General features: G+C 43.6%; 1 protein-coding gene across 1 annotated transcript in view; it reads right to left on the bottom strand.

Annotated features, from left to right (window-relative positions):
• klhl29 (kelch like family member 29) overlaps positions 1–25676 on the bottom strand; it is a 124767-nt gene that overhangs the window by 41523 nt on the left and 57568 nt on the right. Inside the window, exons 4-7 of the mRNA XM_058057548.2 lie at positions 21878–22016; positions 18200–18697; positions 3925–4063; positions 353–549 (exon numbers count right to left, since the gene is read on the bottom strand). Of these exons, the coding sequence (XP_057913531.2) occupies positions 353–549; positions 3925–4063; positions 18200–18697; positions 21878–22016 (973 nt within the window). The remainder of the gene's footprint in view (positions 1–352; positions 550–3924; positions 4064–18199; positions 18698–21877; positions 22017–25676) is intronic.

The following is a 25676-nucleotide window of genomic DNA, read 5'->3' as shown; positions in this document are numbered from 1 at the left end:
CCTATCCCAGCTGTCTTGGGGCGAGAGGCGGGGTACACCCTGGACTGGTGGCCAGCCAATCACAGGGCACATATAGACAAACAACCATTCACACTCACATTCATACCTATGGACAATTTGGAGTGGCTAATTAACCTAGCATGTTTTTGGAATGTGGGAGGAAACCGGAGTACCCGGAGAAAACCCACGCATGCACGGGGAGAACATGCAAACTCCACACAGAGATGGACGAGGGTGGAATTGAACCCTGGTTTTCTAGCTGTGAGGTCTGCGCGCTAACCACTAGAGCACCGTGCCGCCCGTCTTTCATGACATGTTTGGCTAAAACTACATATGTCCCCGAGGTACCCACCCAGGAAGGATACGCAGACTTTGCAGAAGGTGTTGAACTGGAACTTGTTGGCGGCCTCCAGCAGCGTCTTGGCGTTGGCCGAGTCGATGACCAGCGATCCCGTGTACACGAACTCCAGCAGCTGCTCCAGCACGTCGGCGCCGATGTTGCTCATGCTCAGCTTCAGCATCTCGCCGTTGCGCGCCTCGCCCGATGACCTGGACGACCAATGCGGCACAGAGAGAAAGAACCCGGGTTAGAAACCACGGGGAGGGGCGGTGGGAGTCCAGTTCCATAATCTTTTTATCAGATACTTAAATGCCGCATCTGCAACAAATGTGATTATTGGACACCAGGCAGACATGACACACACACACACACACACACACACAATCATCCTGCCAATCAAAGTGTCAGATGCTTGGAAGGGGGGTCAATTAAATATAATATAACATGAACCCCCCCCATGAAGCTATGTGGGTGCTACTTCCGCTACGTCCTGGGATGGAGCGCTGGCGTGGCGAGGGCATTAGAGCGTTAAGTAACACCTCGGCAGCCATGTTTAATGCCCCATGTCAAACAATCTCCCACTCAAGGGTGAAATAAATGGAACAACAGTTGCCCCCCCCCCCCCCCCCCCAAAAAACTCCAGAAAATATTCCTCCCTGCGCCCGCAGACGTCAACAATATGAAAAGTGGTCCACATTAAGATGGATGAGGCCTTTTGCTTCTGTCACTCGTGGATCTTTTCGTTTTGTTTTGCTGCTGGAGACGCTTGGTGCAATACATAAAGAAATATTATATATATATATATATATATATATATATATAATATTCATAGAGTATATATCAATCAATCAATGGCAATTGTCAATCAATGGCTCAGCATGATCCCGCCCATCAGAAGGAAGGCGGCATCTGTAAAGCTGTTATGTTTACATCTTGGTGTATGCCCCCCCCCCTCCGCTTTCATTTTGACTCCAAGCACCATAACTCCCCAGCAGCAAAACAGCACTCAGACAGGTGGGGGCGGGGCGGGGCAGGGGGTGGAGGTGGGGAAGAAAGGGGGGCGGGGTGAGATGTTCCTCCACAGGGAGCCAGCAGCCATCCTTCAGATTGAGGGGTTGTTCCATGACTGTACCTTGTCTGTAGCTCCGCCCACTGCTTCCCCCACCACCCCCCCCAAAAAAGAGACCCCCCCCAGTCCCAGCACCATCTTGCCTGAGCAGAACCTTTAGTCGCTGCTGCAGGAAAAATAATCCTGTAGTGTTTGAACTCAAACATTAGTCGGCATTGGAAGCGCACTCAGATGGGGTGGGGGTGGGGGGTGGGGGGTGGATGTGGAGGGGGTGGGGGGTGAGAAGTAGATGAAAAAATAAAAGACATTTCAAGTCCCTGCATGGCTGCAAAAACCCAAAAGCAGTTACTCTTTTTATGTCCTCCTGCAAAGCAAAAAGCCACATCGTGTTATTGACCTTCCCCTTGGGGGGTTGGAGGTGGGGGGTGGAGGGAGGGGGGGGGTGGATAGGGGTGGATAAAGCTAAAAATAAAAGATCATCATGCTCTTCACTTTGGTCAATTAGTGCCATGGCAAGATTAGGGAGCGTCTCTAAAGAGGCGGCCGCCAATGCTGCACACCCGCCAAGGATGGAGGAAGGAAGGAAGGAAAGAAACTAGGAAGGACAGAAGGAAGCAAAGAAGGAAGCAAGGACCGAAGAAAGCGAGGAAGGATGGAAAGAAGGATGGAGGAAGGAAGGAAGGAAGGACAGAAGAAATGACGGAAGGACAGAAGGAAGCAAAGAAGGAAGCAAGGACCGAAGGAAGGAAGGAAGCGAGGAAGGAAAGAAGGAATGATGGAAGAACAGAAGGAAGAAAAGAAGGAAGCAAGGACCAAAGGAAGAAAGGAAGCGACGAAGTGAGGGAGGAAGGGTTGAAGTGAGGGAGGAAGGGAGGAAGGAAGGATGGAGGAAGGAAGGAAGGACAGAAGAAATGACGGAAGGACAGAAGGAAGCAAAGAAGGAAGCAAGGACCGAAAAAAGGAAGGAAGCGAGGAAGGAAAGAAGGAATGATGGAAGAACAGAAGGAAGAAAAGAAGGAAGCAAGGACCAAAGGAAGAAAGGAAGCGACGAAGGGAGGGAGGAAGGGTTGAAGTGAGGGAGGAAAGGAAGGGAGGGAGGAAGGGAGGGAGGAAGTAAAGGAAGGAAGGGAGGGAGGAAGGGAGGAAAGGAAGAAAGGGAGAAAAGGATAGAAGGGAGGAAGGAAGGGAGGGAGGAAAGGAAGGGAGGGAGGAAGGATAGGAGGATGTGAGGAAGGAAGGAAAGAAGGAAAGAAGGAAGGAAGGAAGGAAGGAAGGGAGGGAGTAAGGAAGGAAGGAAGGAAGGAAGGGAGGAAGGGAAGAAAGGGAGGAAAGGAAGGGAGGGAGGGAGGAAGGGAGGGAGGAAGTAAAGGAAGGAAGGGAGGGAGGAAGGGAGGAAAGGAAGGAAGGGAGGGAGGAAGGGAGGAAAGGAAGGGAGAGAGGAAGGATGGGAGGATGGGAGGAAGGAAGGAAAGAAGGAAGGAAGAAAAGAAGGGAGGAAGGAAGGGAGGAAGGAAGGAAAGAAGGAAAGAAGGAAAGAAGGAAAGAAGGAAAGAAGGAAGGAAGGAAGGAAGGAAAGAAGGAAAGAAGGAAGGAAGGAAGGAAGGAAGGAAGGAAGGAAGGAAGGAAGGAAGAGCCACACTTCACACACACACACACACACACACACACTCGAATACACAAACACACAATAGTGGAGCTGCTAGAAGAATGCTACAGTTGCATGGCTAATACTTGTATATAATGTAAAGTACTACTGTATACTCAACTTCTTTGGATTAAATATAGAGTACTGTACATATAGTATACTTGTTAGGAATTAATATATAGTACCGTAGGTACAGTATACTTCTTAGGAATGAATATAGTGTACTGTAGATACAGTATACATATGTCTTCGGAATAAATATAGTAGTACTGTGGGTACAGTATACGTCTTAGGAATAAATATAGAGTACTGTATACAGTATACTTCCTCCATGGCAGCCATCCATCCTACGTTTTGGGGGGAGAATAGCCAAGTTGATATTTGGTCAACATTTTTGGAATAATAAATGATGGATGCTCGTGGTACACACACACACACACACACACACACACACACACACACACTTTGGTGCATGGGCAGGTGGTAGTGATGATGTAAAATAGTACATAATAAAATATTGGGGTCTTTGGTTTGTCCCATACCCCCCCCCAATCAGTCATGGAACACTTCCACTGCTCTTTCAAATAAATGTGGGGTTACATGGAGGTGGGGGGTGGGGGGTGGGGTGTTTTGCGGGTCGGAGGTGATGGGTTGACCTTTAAGTCCAGACCTTTAACTTTTGGTGGGGGGTGGGGTGGGGGGTGAGGGGGAAAGGAATGGCTGCTGGCAACATCTAAAGGAACTTCAGCAACCTGCAAGAAGAAGCAAAGACAGAATAGAGGGGGGGGGCAATGGGGGCACAACAAAGTGGAGGTGGGGAGGGGGGTCGTCAGAGAGGGGTGTGGGGGTTAGGAGGAGGCAAAGGCAAACCTTTTGACCAGGTCCTTGAAATACAAGCTGCAGGAAGCTAGAACATTTTGGTGGACTTCAAACTCTTTGCCTTCAACAACAATTTTCAGGTCTGTAAAGTCTTTCGCTCTGCGCTGCTGGTTCAGCTCCCTCAACATCTCTGTGGAAGAAGAAGAAGAAGAAGAAGAAGAAGAAAGTCCACACGGCCCAGTGTTAGTTCTGGCTTTGTCAACATCGTGACATGGAGGAGAAACATCATCAATCATATCAGAATCCACAAATCATCAATAACCTCAACGCCAGCAGGCTGAGGAACATGCAAACCCCATCATCATCATCATCACCATCACCTTCATGAAGGACTACTGTTTTCTCCATGGGTTCCTACTCTATACCATCCAGTATCTAAATGTAAAGTATATGAACATACGTTCTGTCCGTGGGTTCCTACTCTATACCATACGTTCTGTCCATGGGTTCCTACTCTATACCATCCAGTATCTAAATGTAAAGTATATATGAACATACGTTCTGTCCATGGGTTCCTACTCTATACCATCCAGTGTCTAAACGTAAAGTATATGAACATACGTTCTGTCCATGGGTTCCTACTCTATACCATCCAGTATCTAAACATAAAGTATATGAACATACGTTCTGTCCATGGGTTCCTACTCTATACCATCCAGTATCTAATCGTAAAGTATATGAACATACGTTCTGTCCATGGGTTCCTACTCTATACCATCCAGTATCTAAACATAAAGTATATGAACATACGTTCTGTCCATGGGTTCCTACTCTATACCATCCAGTATCTAAACGTAAAGTATATGAACATACGTTCTGTCCATGGGTTCCTACTCTATACCATCCAGTATCTAATCGTAAAGTATATGAACATACATTCTGTCCATGGGTTCCTACTCTATACCATCCAGTATCTAAACATAAAGTATATGAACATACGTTCTGTCCATGGGTTCCTACTCTATACCATCCAGTATCTAATCGTAAAGTATATGAACATACATTCTGTCCATGGGTTCCTACTCTATACCATCCAGTATCTAATCGTAAAGTATATGAACATACGTTCTGTCCATGGGTTCCTACTCTATACCATCCAGTATCTAAACATAAAGTATATGAACATACGTTCTGTCCATGGGTTCCTACTCTATACCATCCAGTATCTAAACGTAAAGTATATGAACATACGTTCTGTCCATGGGTTCCTACTCTATACCATCCGGTATCTAATCGTAAAGTATATGAACATACGTTCTGTCCGTGGGTTCCTACTCTATACCATCCAGTATCTAAATGTAAAGTATATGAACATACGTTCTGTCCGTGGGTTCCTACTCTATACCATCCAGTATCTAAATGTAAAGTATATGAACATACGTTCTGTCCGTGGGTTCCTACTCTATACCATCCAGTATCTAATCGTAAAGTATATGAACATACATTCTGTCCATGGGTTCCTACTCTATACCATCCAGTATCTAATCGTAAAGTATATGAACATACATTCTGTCCATGGGTTCCTACTCTATACCATCCAGTATCTAAATGTAAAGTATATGAACATACGTTCTGTCCATGGGTTCCTACTCTATACCATCCAGTATCTAAATGTAAAGTATATGAACATACGTTCTGTCCATGGGTTCCTACTCTATACCATCCAGTATCTAATCGTAAAGTATATGAACATACATTCTGTCCGTGGGTTCCTAATCTATACCATCCAGTATCTAATCGTGAAGCAAGACAACACACACCTGGTTTTCCATCACCCCCTCACCTGGAAGTCTTGGATCAGTCCAGAGGCAGTGGCTCAGAGTGGGACTGGTTTTTGAAGAACTGGTTTTTGCTTCCCCATCTCTACCCGAGCGCTCTTTGGCAAGATGCACGTATTTCCCACGTTCAAGTTCCATTAAAGACCTGATTCATGCTTTTTGTGTCTACACTGTCCAACCATTTAGCTCCCTCCACCCTAATCAGGGTCGAGGTCTTCAGCAATTCAAGTCCAATGTCCCCTTGGAGGACTGAAGCAAGACCCTAAGCCTCAGTCCTGGTCTGAGAACCTTAACAGTGCAAAGACAGCTCTGTCTTTGTGCTTTCAACAGAAATGAAGGTCATTTGTGACGGGAAGTGTCTTCTCCTTCAAATGGATGCACAGCTGCATCTTTTTCAGGGGACCCCCCCGGCCCCCCTACCCAAAAACATTCCAATGCAGCTCCTCCTGTGAGCGGGCCAGCGATCTGACGAGGTTGAATAGCCTTTAGGAGTTTGGTGGATCTCCACCAAGCGCTACGGCTCTCGCCTCTAATCAGCCACGCTGTCAACAGACTCAGGGGGGGCTGGGGGGCCTGGAAGAGGCGGAGTTCAGACAAAGGCGGCTCCATCCTTCTGAAAGCCACACCTGATGAAGGAAAATCGTTGGGGGAGGGGGCGGGGGTGTCAAGTGGGGGAACAACCCGTGAAAGTCCACATGGCGGCACCCCATTCTCCTATTTGGCGCCCGGTGTGGTGGGACGCCAAACATCTCAATACGGGGACGACGTCAAGCGGCGGAGCGAAGCCAGGTCTCGTGGGGGCGGACGAGGCGGAGTTCATCACTCGTGATTGGACGTCACACGGCTTAGCAACACAGCTCCAGGAGGGGCCCCACCAATCGGGGGCTTGAGCTTTGGTAACCTATCAGGGTGTGTCAGAAGTTACGTGCAGAGCCGTGATAGGACGCCGAGATGGACTGCTGTCATTGGTTGCCAAAAATGCAGCCATTTTAGGGAATGGCGTGGTTCCGCCATTTTGTCAACGTTTATATTCCGATTTTATGAATTTTGAACAGCGAAGTCAAACTTTATCTATGCTGCATTGCTTTGGTTATGACAATAATAATCATAATAAACATACATTTTTCATTCATATTATTTTTCCGTTGGAAAACTTCACATCCTGATTTGGATCGGAGCAAGCACTTCCACTATTAGACACGCTGCAGAGGAAATCCCTTCCATTATTAAGAACCCGGGAAGCACTTACACCGGGAATTCTTCCACTTGAACACAGGAAAAAGGCAGCCGTTAATGCACATTTTTGGAATAATATTATTATGAATGAAATACAAATTGTCCCTTTGTGTTGTGGTTATTTTTATACCACATCTTTGGGCCGCGTTTTAATTATTTGATGGCCCCACCAGGCCTTTTGACGGGAATAATTACATATTAAAGATAATAAATATATATTAAATATAAAAAAAAGATATGAAATATAGGTTTTGTTTTGACCCCCCACATGAAGTCAAATAGTGATTATTTTTAACTGTAAACTTTATGGTACTTTGAACCATAATAACAAGCAAATGAAATAAAAGAAGAAATAGGAGCTTACATACGGTACCCGGGCTTCTTAGTACGGGACAATCTCATTCCCGAGAATTCCACGTCAAAAAAAAGGAGCTTTTTTCCGCTCTTGAAAGACTACATAGTCAACCAAGCTGGCTTAATTAGCCGGAAAAATACACCTTAGCTGATCAATAATTCAATCACCTTCTCTAATTTATTGCTGGACACATTTTTACACCACGGCGGGAAGAAAAAAATTCCGCTTCCATTCCAGATTTGCTTTGTAATGAAAAGCATCTCCTTCAATTGACCAACAAATTTTCTTTATTTTCAGCCCAGCAAAAAGCTAATGTCACATCAAGGTCGTTTATTCACCACCTTTAACCTTCATATCACCTTCACATCAGGAGCAAGAACATCCCTACGGCACATCAGATAGAAAAACAAAGAATCGGAACATTCTTGGCATTTTCATCCCAAAAAAAAAAACCTTTCCTTTCATTAAAAACTAGAAATCAAAATAACAAATAATAAAATGCTTTCCACTGACATGGAATTATTCCTTACTTTGGACATTCACGGATATGTTTTCCGTTGTGACGCCAACACGAGTATTTAACAGACAAATCCCAGCCACACGATACACACATCTTTAGCTAACACACAGCCTCAAATACTACGCTTCCTCCACATATTTTTATCCTTCACCTCATTTTCATCCTCCATCATGTCCTCCCTGGGTAATAATACTACCAATATTACTTTTTCAATCTTTGCCACAACATTTATGGATAAGATTGGTTTTTTTTTCAAAGATGAGCTGTAGTATACTGCTAATATGAAAGGTAGTATTTTATAAAAACACAAATATACTGCTAGCATGAAAGGCAGTATTTAATAAAGATGAATATATTGCTGGCATGAAAGGTAGTATTTTATAAATAAAAAAAACAAGTATACTGCTAGCATGAAAGGTAGTATTTTCTAAATATACAAATATACTGCTAGCATGAAAGGCAGTATTTAATAAAGATGAATATATTGCTGGCATGAAAGGTAGTATTTTATAAAAAACAAAACATGTATACTGCTAGCATGAAAGGCGGTATTTAATAAAGACGGATATATTGCTGGCATGAAAGGTAGTATTTTATAAAAACACAAATATACCGTTGGCGTGAAAGGTACTATTTTATAAAAACACAAATATACCGCTGGCATGAAAGGTAGTATTTTATAAAAACACAAATATACCGTTGGCGTGAAAAGTACTATTTTATAAAAACACAAATATACCGTTGGCGTGAAAGGTACTATTTTATAAAAAGACAAAATATATTGCTGGCATGAATGGAAGTATTTTATAAAAAAAAAACAAGTATACTGCTTGCATGACAGGTAGTGTTTTATAAAAACACAAATATACCGCTTGGATGAAAGGTAGTATTTTATAAAAACACAAATACCGCTGGCATGAAAGGTACTAATTTATAAAAACACAAATATACCACTTGCATGAAAGAGAGTATTTTATAAAAAGACAAATATACTGCTGGCATGAAAGGTAGTATTTTATAAAGAGGCAAGTGTAACGCTAGCATGAAAGGTAGTATTTTATAAAAAGACAAATATACTGCTAACATGAAAGGTAGTATTTTATAAAGAGACGAGTATACTGCTAACATGAAAGGTAGTATTTTATAAAGAGACAAGTATACTGCTAATATGAAAGGTAGTACTTTATAAAAAGACGAGTATACTGCTAGCATGAAAGGTAGTATTTTATAAAAAGACGAGTATACTGCTGGCATGAAAGGTAGTATTTTATAAAGAGACAAATATACTGCTGGCATGAAAGGTAGTATTTTATAAAAATACAAGTATACTGCTAGCATGAAAGGTAGTATTTTATAAAGAGATGAGTATACTGCTAGCATGAAAGGTAGTATTTTATAAAAAGACGAGTATACTGCTAACATGAAAGGTAGTATTTTATAAAGAGACAAGTATACTGCTAATATGAAAGGTAGTACTTTATAAAAAGACGAGTATACTGCTAACATGAAAGGTAGTATTTTATAAAAAGATGAGTATACTGCTAACATGAAAGGTAGTATTTTATAAAAAGACGAGTATACTGCTAACATGAAAGGTAGTATTTTATAAAAAGATGAGTATACTGCTAACATGAAAGGTAGTACTTTATAAAAAGACGAGTATACTGCTAACATGAAAGGTAGTACTTTATAAAAAGACGAGTATACTGCTAACATGAAAGGTAGTATTTTATAAAAAGATGAGTATACTGCTAGCATGAAAGGTAGTATTTTATAAAAAGACGAGTATACTGCTAACATGAAAGGTAGTACTTTATAAAAAGACGAGTATACTGCTAACATGAAAGGTAGTATTTTATAAAAAGACGAGTATACTGCTAACATGAAAGGTAGTACTTTGTAAAAAGACGAGTATACTGCTAACATGAAAGGTAGTATTTTATAAAAAGACGAGTATACTGCTAACATGAAAGGTAGTACTTTGTAAAAAGACGAGTATACTGCTAACATGAAAGGTAGTATTTTATAAAAAGACGAGTATACTGCTAGCATGAAAGGCCAATGTTTGCCGTCGGCCTCCATCACGCCATCAAAAATCCGTCCTCCTACGGTCTCCAACCTTCCGCTGTGTCCTGATCCCCGTCTTCCGAGGAAAAGCGCGGAGAAGAGCGCGGAAAAGAGCCTGGAATGACGCCGCTCGAAACCTTCTTTTTCATCCGAGCCTCCTGTCAGCGGGGCCTGAGCCGGGGGGCCCCGCCGTGAAGGCCAAGTAACAAGGGGGGCGGGTACTCCAAGAATGCGGGGCCTCGGGACCGGGATGCGGACCTGCTGGGTTCCCGGAGGTCAGCCTGCACTGGGGGGACGGCGGCATGGTAAATCCCAGCACACGCTCAGAGGGGACAGAGGGCTTGAAAGGACGTCATGAGGGGGAGCGGGGCTTTAATATCAGCTAGACCCAAAAAAAGGGGGGGGGGGGGTATGGTATTATCTTGGGAAAGCCTGACAATAAGATCCTTAGAAAACCGGCAACATGGAAATTCTTATTCTTTTTCTCTGCACTTTAGCCTACTGGATGCTTGCTAGGATTATTTACAGGCTTTTAAAAAATTCCAAAGTATGGAAATTTGAGGTTTTCGGAATGACTTTTGTAGAATAAGAAAGAGAAAGTAAAAAAAATTAAGTGAATATTGTGTGTGGTTTTGGTCACATTTGATGGGTGCTCAATTCTTATTTTTCCTTCCAGGATCCAACCTTAATCTTGGAATTTTTAATTGATTGATTTTTTATTTTGCTCCAACTTCCTCCCAAAAAATGTTTGGATATTATTCCCAGTTTACAGTATAGAATATGAGTTACCGTATATGTATTTACATTTTTCTTCCTGATTGAGGCTTTATTATCCGAGTGGAATCATGCCGTGTGCCAGTCAGAGGTACATTCCCGTAGACCGGCATGGAAAAACGTACCGGGGGTGTGAGCTTTCTTGTAGTCTCCACTGACGGGTCGCCAACCTGTGGCGCGGGGTCGCCCATGTTTGTTGGCGGATGGCGCCTTGCTTGTTGTAAGGTCGGAATGTGTCTATTTAACTCCTCCCCATTAATGTCGACTTCTCCTCGGAATCTTAGAGTAGGATAAGACTCAAACTGGGAGGGTTTGGATCGGGCGGGGGTGACCACTGGGGCCCTTCTCGCCTTCGACTGTACGGGGGGCGGCCAAAGCCAAGCTTGCCATCCCCATCTTTACCAAATATTTTGGTGAAATGTTGCTGGGAGGTGCGGCACGGCGGTCAAGTGGTTAAGCATGCAGACCTCACAGCTAGGAGACCAGGGTTCAATTCCACCCTCGGCCATCTCTGTGTGGAGTTTGCATGTTCTCCCCGTGCATGCGTGGGTTTTCTCCGGGTACTCCGGTTTACTCCCACATTCCAAAAACATGCTAGGTTAATTAGCGACTCCAAATTGTCCATAGGTATGAATGTGAGTGTGAATGGTTGTTTGTCTATATGTGCCCTGTGATTGGCTGGCCACCAGTCCAGGGTGTACCCCGCCTCTCGCCCGAAGACAGCTGGGATAGGCTCCAGCACCCCCCCCCGCGACCCTCGTGAGGAAAAGCGGTTTGAAATGAATGAATGAATGTTCCTGGGAGGAGGATGGAACGCCATCCTGAGTGTGTCTGCTTTGGAATCATCCTTTCATTTCATCCAAGATGGAGGACGGATTTTATTTCCCGTTTTCATCCCGTGTTCATCCCATTTATTCTAGATTACATTGTCCGGGTCTACCGTCTATCATGCTGACCGGGGATGATTCTTTGGGAATAAATCCACTTTTTTCCAAGAAGAAAATATCGGCAAAGGTTGAAGAAGAAATCAGCTCTGCTTCTTCCGACTCCTTTTCTCCCATCTTAGCCTGCTCAGCAAAGCTCATTGACCTAACGGGCCGAGCGCCTTCACCAACAATAAAGCTGTCTGCCCTCAACATGGGGAACACGGAAAGGTCCTTCGGGCGGGATTGGGAGGATTTGCTCAAAGAATCTATGTTAGCCTTTCTTCCATCACGCATCACTAACTTCAGTGGGGGGGGGGGGGGGGGGTAATTTGGCCAAGATTATTGCTCTTTTTTTCCAGTTGAACGGTTGAAAATAAGCGTTTGTGGAAAAGAGAGTTTGCGGACAAGAGTTTCGCTTGAACACTGGATCTTATAAGATCTTTTTTTTTTTTGGGGGGGGGGGGGGGGGGGGGGATCACTGAGGTGTTTAGTCAGCAGCAGTTTTGTCTTGATGGCCTGCTGCGATGCACCAGTCAGCCCTGCTATAATCTGCCCACCTTGTTTCCCCCCCCCCACCAGCAGGCACTTGCGCTAATACCCGCCTGTCACAGTGTGCAACCCCAACTCCACTCCACGCCCCCCCCCTTCGACCCCCCTCCTTACGCCTTTTTATTGGAAGGTAAACAAGCCATGCAGGCGGACGGACAATGATGTTATTCATGGCATGCATGATGAAAGGGCTCGGAAAGACGGAAGAAGCAATTCACTCAATTCCATCCCAGCTCTCATCAATTATCAGCACCCTCATTCCCTCATGATTTCAATAAAGTATACACTTTATTATATGCACATAATGTCTCTGAATTCATTTCATATCTACTGTACATGGGTTTCATATGATGGCTTCCATTGGCTGGCACACGTGTCAATCACACTAAAGCAAGGCAACCATTGGACAGCCATGCATTGTCCTAGGGTAGCCTCATGAAAGTGAAAGTAAAACCGACTTTCCTATGTGGTGCGGGTGGTGCCCCCCCCCAGCTAACAGGGAGGGGCGTAGAGCTCATTAAGATTGATCATCCCTTGTCCACCTCCTCCATGCACAACGCTGCCTTCATTAATCACAGAGGGTTCAAGATAAAGCTCGGCAGGCGTCCCGTCGGGGGTTCTACTTGCATCATCACACAGCACGCGAACGTCGTCACGGCGTCCCTGAAACCTCAGACAAGCTACATCTACGCCAGCCTCCTTCCTGTACCTGCCCTCTTCGCTACCGCTGCTACGTTCGGTCACTTCCACTCAGCGTCACGTCTCCACTTTGCCTTCCTCCTGAAAATGCAGCCGCTCCCTACTTGGATGCTCTTTTTTCCCGATCCACAAACCAACTATACTGTGCAGATCGGTGTGTCCCCTCCAGGTAAATGGAAGGCTCCAGCCTTTACCCAAGCATCAGACCTTACCCGAGCCATAACCCTTACCATAGCTTGGCCCTTATTCTACCCTGACCCTCATTCTCTATACCCTAGCCCAGGGGTCAGCAACCCATGGCTCTTTGTTGTGGCTCCCTTCGCAATCAATCCTGGCTGAGTTCTGACCCTTATCATTGCCCTTACCCTTGCCACTACCCTTACCCTTACTCTTACCCTTGCCACTACCCTTACCCTTGCCATAGCCCTTACCCTTACCCTTACCACTACCCCTACCCTTACCCTTACTCTTACCCTTGCCACTACCCTTACCCTTACTCTTACCCTTGCCATAGCCCTTACCCTTACCCTTGCCATAGCCCTTACCCTTGCCACTACCCTTACTCTTGCCACTACCCTTACCCTTACTCTTACCCTTACCCTTGCCATAGCCCTTACTCTTACCCTTACCCTTGCCATAGCCCTTACTCTTACCCTTGCCACTACCCTTACTCTTGTCACTACCCTTACCCTTACTCTTACCCTTGCCACTACTCTTACCCTTGCCACTACCCTTACCCTTACTCTTACTCTTACCCTTGCCATAGCCCTCACCCTTACCCTTGCCATAGCCCTTACTCTTACCCTTGCCACTACCCTTACTCTTGCCACTACCCTTACCCTTACTCTTACCCTTGCCACTACCCTTACCCTTGCCACTACCCTTACCCTTGCCACTACCCTTACCCGTACTCTTACCCTTGCCACTACCCTTACTCTTACCCTCGCCACTAACCTTACCCTTACTCTTACCCTTGCCATAGCCCTTACCCTTACTCTTACCCTTGCCACTACCATTACCCTTACTCTTACCCTTACCCTTGCCACTACCATTACCCTTACTCTTACCCTTACCCTTACCCTTACCCTTGCCACTACCATTACCCTTACCCTTACTCTTACCCTTGCCACTACCCTTACCCTTACCATAGCTCTTACTCTTAACCCTTACCCTTACTCTTAACCCTTGCCATATCTCTTACCCTTACTCTTTACCAGTGCCATAGCCCTTACCCTTAACAATTCAAGAGTTTATATTGTTTAATAAGAATATGCCACAACCATCGATGAATGCAGCAGATAAATGGCCGCACGGCTCACACTGTGTTATCAATAAGTTAGCATGCTAACATGGATGCTACGTGGCAGGCGTACCCTTCGGCCTTCAGAAGCTGCTCAGCCAAGCTCCTGGTGAGCCTCCAAGAGGAGTGAAAGTTTTAAGCAGAAACTTTGAATTGGCTTTGATAATACATGCAGGACATCTAATAAATACTAATGACAAGAGCAGACATTAGCAGAAAAAGCCCCGGCACCCCCCCCATCTTATTATTCCTGGGACTTAGCAACAAGGTCGGCACGGGGAAGACAGATAGTTTGTCTTCGACTTAGACGGATGATAATGGCCCAGACTGCAATCAAGACATCTTTGTAGGCTGAAATACTGTTCAGCATATAAAGCATACAATACTTGTTGTCTTTATTCTCTGATGCTTCCATGGCGTCTGTTCTCTGAGATGAAGACATTCTTCACATGCGTCACGCAGCCGACGTACGCCTTTTCAGACCGAGACTGCACGAGATCACGCAAGCATACATAAACGTGCACATGAAAACACACTAAGCAGGAAAACTAAATTTACTGAGGAATTGAACACAACTTCGTATAGTAGAATATTGTGAAAAAATGCCCTCCAGTGGCGGTAAAAATGCGGTAAATCCTTGAGTGAACGCGGAGACGCGGATACAAGCGTGTTCAAGAGTCGGACTCCATGTTGAGTACAATACATTTGTACATGTTGGCAGGGCTGCAATATTTGAGAAGCACTGGCCTAAATGAAGCATCTGCGAGCATAAAAAAATAAAATAAAATAAATAAAATAATAATAATAAAAATATAATTAAATATGATAATAATAAAAATAAATATGTAAAAAAATAAAAAATAAAATAAATTAAAAAAATAAAATAAAAAAATAAAAATAAAAGTAAAGTCAACAGTAAACATTATGATGACATGTAGTATTGTGCACTGGTCCCTAGGTGTCAGAAATGCTACATTGATGAGATAACCACCACAGGAAGTACTGTACAAAATAGGGAGTCAAAACAATGCTGACATGTGATTGTATGTCTTACTTTCTCTTATTATGTCTGCAAAATTGGCTCATAGCAGTGTAAAGGTGACTATAGGGGTATTAGGTCATGTCTGGAGGGCTCTAATGTTGTGAAAAGGTGTATTTAGAAGGCGGTAAAAGAGGTTTTCCATGCTCTAGCTATCACATATTATTCCATTGATAAATAAGTAATGCTACTTTGCAGAAATTCTCTGCAAAGAAGAGTGATAAAGGAGGGATGAGAGATATCATGAGTGGAATGTATCTACCTCTGCATGTGCTATACATGTTGCCGCTCAGCCGAGGTAAGAGGCGACACGAGCGTGCGTGTGCAGCCCAGACGGAGCGAGTGTTGATGCGCCCACTGAAGCAGAGAGAAAACAAATTGCTCCCCTTGAAGGCAAAGCCAAATCAAACATGGGCTACAATTTGTGTCACTGTGCTGTTTGCAGGCTGTCATCTGACAAAACGTCCACGCTGTCACACCCAGGAGACGCCGACACACACAAACCCTGGCCTGTGTGTGTGTGTGTGTGTGTGTGAGGATTCGGGGTAAAAAAAAGAGCTCCGTCAGCGTCTCCGCCACACGGGCCTCTGCAAAGCTCCTCGTTGCATCAGCGGTAAGCAGCAGCCTCGCGTCCTCGGGGTCCGAGTGGCAAGACGAGGCTCTTTGTCAAACAATCACACACAAAGCTTTTTCATGGCCGTCTGCTCTTGTTCTTCCTACTTGGGCAGTATGTTATTGTCTTATGATGATGATATAGTATGTCATCGTCTTATGATGATGATATAGTATGTTATTGTCTTATGATGATGATATAGTATGTTATCGTCTTAAGATGATGATATAGTATGTTATTGTCTTAAGATGACGATATAGTATGTTATTGTCTTATGATGATGATATAGTATGTTATTGTCTTATGATGATGATATAGTATGTTATCGTCTTAAGATGATGATATAGTATGTTATTGTCTTATGATGATGATATAGTATGTTATCGTCTTAAGATGATGATATAGTATGTTATTGTCTTAAGATGACGATATAGTATGTTATTGTCTTATGATGATGATATAGTATGTTATTGTCTTATGATGATGATATAGTATGTTATCGTCTTAAGATGACGATATAGTATGTTATTGTCTTATGATGATGATATAGTATGTTATTGTCTTATGATGATGATATAGTATGTTATCGTCTTAAGATGATGATATAGTATGTTATTGTCTTATGATGATGATATAGTATGTTATCGTCTTAAGATGATGATATAGTATGTTATTGTCTTATGATGATGATATAGTATGTTATCGTCTTAAGATGATGATATAGTATGTTATTGTCTTAAGATGACGATATAGTATGTTATTGTCTTAAGATGACGATATAGTATGTTATTGTCTTATGATGATGATATAGTATGTTATTGTCTTATGATGATGATATAGTATGTTATCGTCTTATGATGATGATATAGTATGTTATTGTCTTAAGATGACGATATAGTATGTTATTGTCTTATGATGATGATATAGTATGTTATTGTCTTAAGATGACGATATAGTATGTTATTGTCTTATGATGATGATATAGTATGTTATTGTCTTAAGATGACGATATAGTATGTTATTGTCTTATGATGATGATATAGTATGTTATTGTCTTATGATGATGATATAGTATGTTATCGTCTTATGATGATGATATAGTATGTTATTGTCTTATGATGATGACGATATAGTATGTTATTGTCTTATGATGATGATGATATAGTATGCTATTGTCTTATGATGACGATATAGTATGTTATTGTCTTATGATGATGACGATATAGTATGTTATTGTCTCATGATGATGACGATATAGTATGTTATTGTCTTATGATGATGATATAGTATGTTATTGTCTTATGATGATGACGATATAGTATGTTATTGTCTTATGATGATGACGATATAGTATGTTATTGTCCTATGATGATGATATAGTATCATATTGTCTTATTATGATGATATAGTATCATAATGTCCTATGATGATGACATAGTATCACGGTGTCTTATGATGATGATTGTCGTTCTGTGGCGAAAAGGACGTCGAGGGAGTCACTGTTAAGTAACTGAAAAAGTAACTAGTAATGTAACTTTGTTGCATGGTGTGTGAGTGGTTAGCGAGCAGGCCATCACGGGCATCTCTGTGTGGAGTTTGCATGTTCTCCCCGTGTGGGCGTGGCTTTACTCCGGGTACTCCGGTTTCCTCCCAAATTCCAAAAACATGCTAGGTTAATTGGCCACTCCAAATTGTCCATAGGTATGAATGTGAGTGTGAATGGTTGTTTGTCTATATGTGCCCTGTGATTGGCTTGCCACCGGTCCAGGGTGCACCCCGCATCTCACCCAAAGACATCTCCAGCACCCCCGTGAGGATAAGCGGTAGAAAATGAATGAATGAATAAGTAATTACACCAGATTGGTGCTTCAGTTTCTAGTGCACGTCTGCAACGACCTCCATCCAACACGCCGACGGCGTTGCCTTTGTCGGATGGCGTTGATCCAACTTCAATGTCTGTGTGTTGCAGGACGTGCGTCATGAAGCCCCCGGTGTAATTATTCATTCACAATTCTACCTCCACTCTCATTCCCGTGAGTCGCAGGCAGGCCACCAAATAATGGCTTTTGTGCAATCTAGCAGTTCATTTGCCTTTGTTTTATTGATCGTCCTGAAGGGTGGGTGGGGGGGTGGGGTGGGGGGGTGAAAACAATCTCAATGAAAAGCTTCATTAAATGTGAAAATTGTAAAGGGAATTGGCCAACATCTGTTTCCTGGCGTCGGTGCTAAACTTCAAGGTTAAACGCAAACAACAAACATGTAGCACACCCCGAGGTAGGGATGCTACAGGTGGGCGGCAGGTCGTGAGGAATCACCTTCAACCCCCCCCCTTGTTTACCACATTTAGCATTCCAAGCTAGCATGCCAAATAAGAAATAGTCACGGTGGGTTGGCCGCTGAGGTTGCTTACCTTTGGGATGTCCCGGATCGCTGAACTCGTACTTCCCCATCCCGACTGTGTGCAGCATTTGCAGCCCATTAGGACCGTCCTGATTGTCGAGCGCCAGCGGGGCCTGGGCGCTGGTCGCCTGCCCGTTGGTGAGAGGCACTGTCGGGAGCTGGCTGAGGTTCGGGTGAGTGCTCAAGCGGCCATTGCCCATCATGCCATGAGGGCCGGGGTGAATCACGGACGGCGCCGCCGGGGGCTGGGCGGAGGCGTACGGCGGCTGGCTGGGCACACTCAGGACCATGGCAGGCGGCTGCGCGGTGGACTGGGGCGTCAGCTGGAAGTGAGCAGTCATGAGCGGGTGCTGCGGGGGCATCGGTGTCTGGATGGAGGGTGTCACCCCGATGATGGGGGACTGGGCTGTCACGCTGTGGTTGTAGGAGGGCGGTTGCGGGAGGGCGTAGGTGTGGGGGAGGAGGCTGGACTGGCTGACGGCAGCGACCGGCGCCACCCAGCTGGGACCTGCAGGATGGCAAAACAAATCAACCCTTTAGAGGAGCTGCGGGCTGGTGGGGTGCAGCTGTGTTCATTTATGGGAACATTTTTGTCTAAGAATGTTAGGAGTTAGTTCGGATGATCTTATCTGTACGCCAGCATCAGGTTAGGAGTTAGTTAGGATGATCTTATCTGTACGCTAACATCATGTTAGGAGTTAGTTAGGATGATCTTATCTGTGCGCAAGCATCATGTTAGGAGTTAGTTAGGATGATCTTATCTGTACGCTAACATCATGTTAGGAGTTAGTTAGCACAATCTTATCTGTACGCTAGCATCATGTTAGGAGTTAGTTAGCACAATCTTATCTGTACGCTAGCATCATGTTAGGAGTTAGTTAGCACAATCTTATCTGTACGCTAGCATCATGTTAGGAGTTAGTTCGGATGATCTTATCTGTGCACCAGCATCAGGTTAGGAGTTAGGATGATCTTATCTGTGCGCAAGCATCATGTTAGGAGTTAGTTAGGATGATCTTATCTGTACGCTAGCATCAGGTTAGGAGTTAGTTAGGATGATCTTATCTGTGCGCAAGCATCATGTTAGGAGTTAGTTAGTATGACCTTATCTGTACGCTAGCATCATGTTAGGAGTTTGTTAGCACAATCTTATCTGTACGCTAGCATCATGTTAGGAGTTAGTTAGCACAATCTTATCTGTACGCAAGAGGAGTTAGTTAGGACGATCTTATCTGTACGCCAGCATCAGGTTAAAAGTTAGTTAGCACAATCTTATCTGTACGCTAGCATCATATTAGGAGTTAGTTAGGACGATTTTATCTCTACGCTAGCATCATGTCAGGAGTTAGTTAGGACAATCTTATCTGTACGCTAGCATCATGTTAGGAGTTAGTTAGCACAATCTTATCTGTACGCTAGCATCATATTAAGAGTTAGTTAGCACAATCTTATCTGTACGCTAGCATCATGTTAGGAGTTAGTTAGCACAATCTTATCTGTACGCTAGCATCATATTAAGAGTTAGTTAGCACAATCTTATCTGTACGCTAGCATCATGTTGGGAGTTAGTTAGCACAATCTTATCTGTACGCTAGCATCATGTTAGGAGTTAGTTAGGATGATCTTATCTGTACGCTAGCATCATGTTAGGAGTTTGTTAGCACAATCTTATCTGTACGCTAGCATCATGTTAGGAGTTAGTTAGCTCAATCTTATCTGTACGCAAGAGGAGTTAGTTAGGACGATCTTATCTGTACGCCAGCATCAGGTTAAGAGTTAGCTAGGATGATCTTATCTGTACGCTAACATCATGTTAGGAGTTAGTTAGGACGATCTTATCTGTACGCCAGCATCATGTTAGGAGTTAGTTAGCACAATCTTATCTGTACGCTAGCATCATATTAGGAGTTAGTTAGGACGATTTTATCTCTACGCTAGCATCATGTCAGGAGTTAGTTAGGACAATCTTATCTGTACGCTAGCATCATGTTAGGAGTTAGTTAGCACGATCTTATCTGTATGCTAGCATCATATTAAGAGTTAGTTAGCACAATCTTATCTGTACGCTAGCATCATGTTAGGAGTTAGTTAGCACAATCTTATCTGTACGCCAGCATCAGGTTAAGAGTTAGCTAGGATGATCTTATCTATACGCTAACATCATGTTAGGAGTTAGTTAGGATGATCTTATCTGAGCTTGGAAAGTGCCCTTCAGTGCGATGAAAGTGAAAGAGAAAGTAAAAGGTGAGATGGAAAGCAGATGGTAAAGCTGCCAAGTGGATGATTCATGCTAAGCGCTAACAGGAGCGCATGAAAAAGAGTAAGGAGGATTTTTTTTTTTTTTGCCAGTGAAGTGTGTGCATCGTCACGCTGTGTACACATGCTGAGTGAAGTGCACGTGATTGGTGGCCTTTGGTGAGCCGGAGACAAAGCTGAGAAGAGCCCATTTGACGGCTGCTGTTAGATGATCAAATGGAGACAAGAACGCATGAGAGGACTTCCAAATTGCCAATGTTCCTCCATGAATCACAAACGATGTCTTAGCTTTCTCTAACCGCTGGGCTGCCTAATCAGCGGCAGAAGAGGCCAGAAAAACAAAGGAAGAGGCAGAGAAACACAACAGACTCTGGCAGGCGGGCGGGCGGACCACCAGCAGACGTCGCTTACGTCCACCAACACATTACATTTAAATACGCCATGACATTAGCCAGGCTTTATTATACACGCATAAGTTAAATACCCAGTGCCCTTGAACGCATCATGGGATAGAAACAGAGAAGGGATGTCTAGTTTACAAACACTTTCTTTGACTTCCTGTTCTGTACAGCACTTCCTGTCTTGGCTATTGTTTTATGAATGTGACATTACTGAAACCTAGTGAGCAGTGTAGATGGACATGTGATGGACACGCATGATGAAGGCATGATGAGGTGTGTATATTATGTAGGGCAGGGGTCTCAAACTCAATTTACTTGGGGGCCACTGGAGCTCGGGTCTGGGTGAGACTGGGCCGCATCAGGTTTTCAAAAAAAAAAAAACAACCCAAAAAACGCATTTATTAAAAACAAAAAAATTAAAAAAACTTAAAAAACGTATTTAAAAAAATATATATATATAATAATAATATAACGGCAAATAATAAAAACTTAAGAAACCACATATAGTTGGTGGGTAGAAAAATGATTTTTTTCAGATTAAAATGAACAAAGCATTATTAGAGCCCTGTAGACATGACAAAACACGACTATAGTCACATTTATACTCTTTTTATTTACAACATATTGCGCAACTGCAGGGTCTTGAGACACATGCTAACTCGCAAACTAGAGAGCTAGCGACCTAGACGGTAGCCTTCAAGTTATTTCCTTTAAACTTAAATAGCCAAAAACTTACCACTTCCACACGGATAGGGAGGATAACTATTAACAGTTATTTAACCTTTAACATGAACATTAATCAAACGTAATATTTTTTTCTGGGTACATGATACCATACAGCATCCATATCAAACATTAAACTTTCATATCAAGGCGGGGGCCTCAAACTCGTGTCCTGCGGGCCACATTTAGCCCACGGGCCATGTGTTTGAGACCCCTGATGTCGGGAATGACTACCCAGGAGCCTCATTAGCATTAGCAGGTAGCCATAACTGCTAGCACTAGCATGTATGATGCAGCGTGTGTGTTACCTGTGGCCTCGCTGTCGCGATGCTGCTTGCTGGGGGGTTCGTCTGTGTCCCACGGCGTGAGCTGGTTGATGGGTGTCTGTCCCCACCTCACCCCCGGCGTCAGCAGCAGGCCGGAGCTTTGGTTGTCACCTGGCGACACCTGCACGACCACAAAACAACCCATTCATCTTATACTCTTAAACAATCATCCACCGGTACATACATAGACTATATACTCGTATAGCATCATCCACAGGTACATACATAGACTATATACTCGTATAGCATCATCCACAGGTACATACATAGACTATATACTCGTATAGCATCATCCACAGGTATATACATAATACTCGTATACCATCAGCAGTATTTATAGTGGCTGGGATGTGTGAAATATTGTGTGGGGTGAGTACAGGCTGAGGTGCACGCTGGGTCAATCCCCACCAGACCCCGCCTCTCGTCTGCAAACGGCTGACAAGCGGGCCGGTCGGCGGCGAGGCGGATGCCTCTCCCGCTCGTTCCCGGCAAGGTTTTCCGAGTTAATAGAAAAGACCCGGATCCCTGGGAGCCTGGTTCCATCCGCCATTCCATTATCCTCTCTGACCCGTCGTCCACTCCATCAACCGCCGGCCGTGTTGACAGGAAACAGAAAGTTTAGTTCTGGGGAAGTGTCGAGCGGCTTAGCATGCAGACGCCATTCCGTGTGTGTTATCTTTACAGCGGGATGAAAAGTCACTTTCGGCAGAGCGGACAAGTGGAATGTGGGTCCACTCGGAGATAAATCCCTGCTTCCCTGCCTCACTGACAGCTGTGTGCTCGCTGGAAGCAAAGGAAGAAGAAAAAAAAAAAGCCAGAAGACAAAAGGAGGGGGGGGGAGAGTGATGGAGCGAGGGAATGAAGGCAGGTTCAGGCCCGAGAAGACGAGCTGTCAGCCTCTTCCGTCCATTTCGAGCTGTCAAGCCAAACGCTTTACTCCGACAACGCCTGCATCTCTCCATCCCGGCCGAGTCTCCCAGCCTGGGAGACTCCAAACATGTCCGAGACGCTTCTTCTAACTCTTCTCCTAACATGATGCTAGCGTACAGATAAGATTGTGCTAACTAACTCCTAATATGATGCTAGCGTACAGATAGGATTGTGCTAACTAACTCCTAACATGATGCTAGCGTACAGATAAGATTGTGCTAACTAACTCCTAACATGATGCTAGCGTACAGATAAGATTGTGCTAACTAACTCTAAATATGATGCTAGCGTACAGATAAGATTGTGCTAACTAACTCCCAACATGATGCTAGCGTACAGATAAGATTGTGTTAACTAACTCCTAACATGATGCTAGCGTACAGATAAGATTGTGCTAACTAACTCCTAACATGATGCTAGCGTACAGATAAGATTGTGCTAACTAACTCCTAACATGATGCTAGCGTACAGATAAGATTGTGCTAACTAACTCCTAACATGATGCTAGCGTACAGATAAGATTGTGCTAACTAACTCCTAACATGATGCTAGCGTACAGATAAGATTGTGCTAACTAACTCCTAACATGATGCTAGCGTACAGATAAGATTGTGCTAACTAACTCCTAACATGATGCTAGCGTACAGATAAGATTGTGCTAACTAACTCCTAACATGATGCTAGCGTACAGATAAGATTGTGCTCACTAACTCCTAACATGATGCTAGCGTACAGATAAGATTGTGCTCACTAACTCCTGACATGATGCTAGCGTACAGATAAGATTGTGCTAACTAACGCCTAACATGATGCTAGCGTACAGATAAGATTGTGCTAACCAACTCCTAACATGATGCTAGCGTACAGATAAGATTGTGCTCACTAACTCCCAACATGATGCTAGCGTACAGATAAGATTGTGCTAACTAACTCTTAACATGATGCTAGCGTACAGATAAGTTTGTGTTAACTAACTCCTAACATGATGCTAGCGTACAGATAAGATTGTGCTAACTAACTCCTAACATGATGCTAGCGTAGAGATAAGATTGTGCTAACTAACTCCTAACATGATGCTAGCGTACAGATAAGATTGTGCTAACTAACTCCTGACATGATGCTAGCGTACAGATAAGATTGTGCTAACTAACGCCTAACATGATGCTAGCGTACAGATAAGATTGTGCTAACTAACTCCTAACATGATGCTAGCGTACAGATGAGATTGTGCTAACTAACTCCTAACATGATGCTAGCGTACAGATTAGATTGTGCTAACTAACTCCTAACATGATGCTAGCGTACAGATAAGATTGTGCTAACTAACTCTTAACATGATGCTAGCGTACAGATAAGTTTGTGCTAACTAACTCCTAACATGATGCTAGTGTACAGATAAGATTGTGCTAACTAACTCCTAACATGATGCTAGCGTACAGATAAGATTGTGCTAACTAACTCCTGACATGATGCTAGCGTACAGATAAAATTGTGCTAACTAACGCCTAACATGATGCTAGCGTACAGATAAGATTGTGCTAACCAACTCCTAACATGATGCTAGCGTACAGATAAGATTGTGCTAACCAACTCCTAACATGATGCTAGCGTACAGATTAGATTGTGCTAACTAACTCCCAACATGATGCTAGCGTACAGATAAGATTGTGCTAACTAACTCCTAACATGATGCTAGCGTACAGATAAGATTGTGCTAACTAACTCCTAAAATGATGCTAGCGTACAGATAAGATTGTGCTAACTAACTCCTAAAATGATGCTAGCGTACAGATAAGATTGTGCTAACTAACTCCTAACATGATGCTAGCGTACAGATTAGATTGTGCTAACTAACTCCTAACATGATGCTAGCGTACAGATAAGATTGTGCTAACTAACTCCTAACATGATGCTAGCGTACAGATAAGATTGTGCTAACTAACTCCTAACATGATGCTAGCGTACAGATAAGATTGTGCTAACTAACTCCTAACATGATGCTAGCGTACAGATAAGATTGTGCTAACTAACTCCTAACATGATGCTAGCGTACAGATAAGATTGAAAAAAAAGTCCAATATGAGAACAATCAACGAAAACGAAACGAAAGGCAGCAGACCCGGGCCTAGCCACACGCTAGCTACTTATGAAGAAAGTACTTAAGGTTCTGTTGCCTCCATTTTATTTTCTGTGCTTCCATTGGCATCGTAGCGGGCGGCCATTATCACAGGGCCGCAGATAAGTCCGTTTGGACTGGAAGCCTGCTGGGCAGATAAGTCAGTTTCCAGCTGCAGCAAGGCGCGTGAGCGAGACGGCCGGGAGTCGGACCCACGCATGAGTGTTGCAGTGCACGAGAAGCACACGCCATACTGTAAATGCAACGTACAAATATATATATAATATATACTACTGTATACATACATACATATACGTATATATGAAAAGTCTTAATTTAAGTCAATAAAAGGAACAGCAAAAAAATGGTTCAATAATCAGCAAGGTTTAGGTATATCTATGAAATGTATATCTATACTAAATATATATACTAAATACATATTTCCATTTCATTCAACACTTTCTGTAGGAAGTGATCATCCACTGAAATGATGATTAGACATTTATTACACATTTTAACACTACACACGACACAGGTGCAGGAGACGTCTTCCCGTCACTCACACTCACACTCACACACACACACACACACACACACACACACACACAGGCGAGATAAAAATAAAGCGGTGAAGTGTGTGTGAGTGAGTGTGACATCACTTCTCATTCAGGCTGCAGTGTCAGCTCTCAAGCGCTGACATCTGTCGCTGAGGCAGGCGGTCTTGTGCCGCCATCT

Source organism: Doryrhamphus excisus, linkage group LG19 (assembly GCF_037039965.1).
Source record: "Doryrhamphus excisus strain RoL-2023G ecotype Guam linkage group LG19, RoL_Dexc_Guam_v1.1, whole genome shotgun sequence".
Taxonomy (NCBI): Eukaryota; Metazoa; Chordata; class Actinopteri; order Syngnathiformes; family Syngnathidae; genus Doryrhamphus; species Doryrhamphus excisus.
Note: the sequence above shows the minus strand (reverse complement) of the source record. Positions and strands in the feature narration are given on the sequence as shown.